This window comes from Cibotium barometz, chromosome 61 (assembly GCF_041138505.1).
Source record: "Cibotium barometz isolate CiBa-2024 chromosome 61, ASM4113850v1, whole genome shotgun sequence".
NCBI lineage: Eukaryota > Viridiplantae > Streptophyta > Polypodiopsida > Cyatheales > Cibotiaceae > Cibotium > Cibotium barometz.
In genome coordinates, this window is record NC_141106.1 from 14,428,158 (window position 1) to 14,429,526 (window position 1,369).

The 1,369-nt window shown below is 39.3% G+C and overlaps 1 protein-coding gene across 1 annotated transcript in view; it reads right to left on the minus strand.

Annotated features, from left to right (window-relative positions):
* Nucleotides 1-234: 234 nt before the first annotated feature.
* Nucleotides 235-1,369, minus strand: part of LOC147604584 (putative aquaporin PIP2-1) — a 7,507-nt gene continuing 6,372 nt past the window's right edge. The window contains exons 3-4 of the mRNA XM_086794714.1: nt 720-860; nt 235-619 (exon numbers count right to left, since the gene is read on the minus strand). Of these exons, the coding sequence (XP_086650840.1) occupies nt 500-619; nt 720-860 (261 nt within the window). The 3' untranslated portion in view covers nt 235-499. The remainder of the gene's footprint in view (nt 620-719; nt 861-1,369) is intronic.

Genomic DNA, 1,369 nt, shown 5'->3' on the forward strand with positions numbered 1-1,369 from the left:
GACCTTTTCGTAGCTATTTTGAAAGAAATTGTGTGATGGAAAAAAATCAATGTCATAGCCGCAAGTTTTGCACTTAGCATTTAGCTTATTATTTTAATGACCTTAGTGCCATGGGTTTTGCTTTAGTATACATCAAACAAATCCTTATTTGTAATATAACACTAACATCTTATAATTGTCTCATTATGTAGGGAATTCCATAATTTTGCAAGATAGTTGAGAGACAAACATGTTGGGAGAGTGAAAGATTCAAGAAGTTTTCTTATTATAAAGCCTGATATTAAAGGCACTATTTATAGCATGACTTACAACTCATACTTATCAGAATCTAATTAAAGTTCAAACACTTATTTGCGCGAAACGCTATTTGCATTTGGGATAGAAGTGATGTAAGTGTGTAAGGAAGATGAAGTAGGCCTGCACTTATTTGCCATTTTGGAGGTTGGAGGCGGAAAGCAATAGGATTTGCACAGAGGAAGTTAAAGCTATTCTTGCTCTTTTATATATTGGATTGACTGCGGAAAGATCCCATGGCCTTGAATGCTCCCGCACGCAAGATATACTGATGAAACCCTGCGGCAAGCGCAGCTCCAATGAAGGGACCGATCCAAAAAATCCACTGCGCACGCAATCAATCAATTAACAAGAGCCTTTAGAGAACATGGTTTTCAATAAAATTATCGATACCAAAGACAATTAGCGGAGCTAGTTAGTCTTACGTGATCGTCCCACGATTGCTTATGGCCAAAGATTACAGCAGCTCCAAAGCTCCGAGCAGGATTGATTCCGGTCCCTGTAATGGGTATGGTAGCCAGGTGGACCATGAACACAGCAAACCCAATGGGCAGAGGAGCTAGAACCTGCAAAGTTCAACACTACGTCAATCAATGTTTTCGTGCCATCGCCTGTGGCAGGTTGGGATCGAACCGAAGACATATCACTCTACCTGCCGCCCACTTTGTTCTTTTATTATGGAATAACTGAATCACAAGAAAGAAAAAAGAGGGGTGTTCAATCTCCCCAGCCACTAAGTTGTGGGGTTGGTCCCTCGGCTTGTATACAAAGTGGCCAATATTTGGAAGGGTGGCACCCTCTTGTGGTACCAAGTGGATGTGGTGAGTAGTATGGTGTGTGTAGCCTATCAATGAAATTTTTGTGTGCCACTAGGAATGGAATAAGACCTCATAGAAAAAAAAAATAGTTGTCATGTAGTATGGGAATCTCAAAGAGAAAAAACCAATGCACATGAAATTTCAAAACTTCTAATCATTTATCCATTTCTGTGTATTAATGGTCGATAAGAGAGAATTTACTCCTAGGTACAAATGGAAAATATTTTTGGTGTTGTGTTATGATTTTTAAGATCACT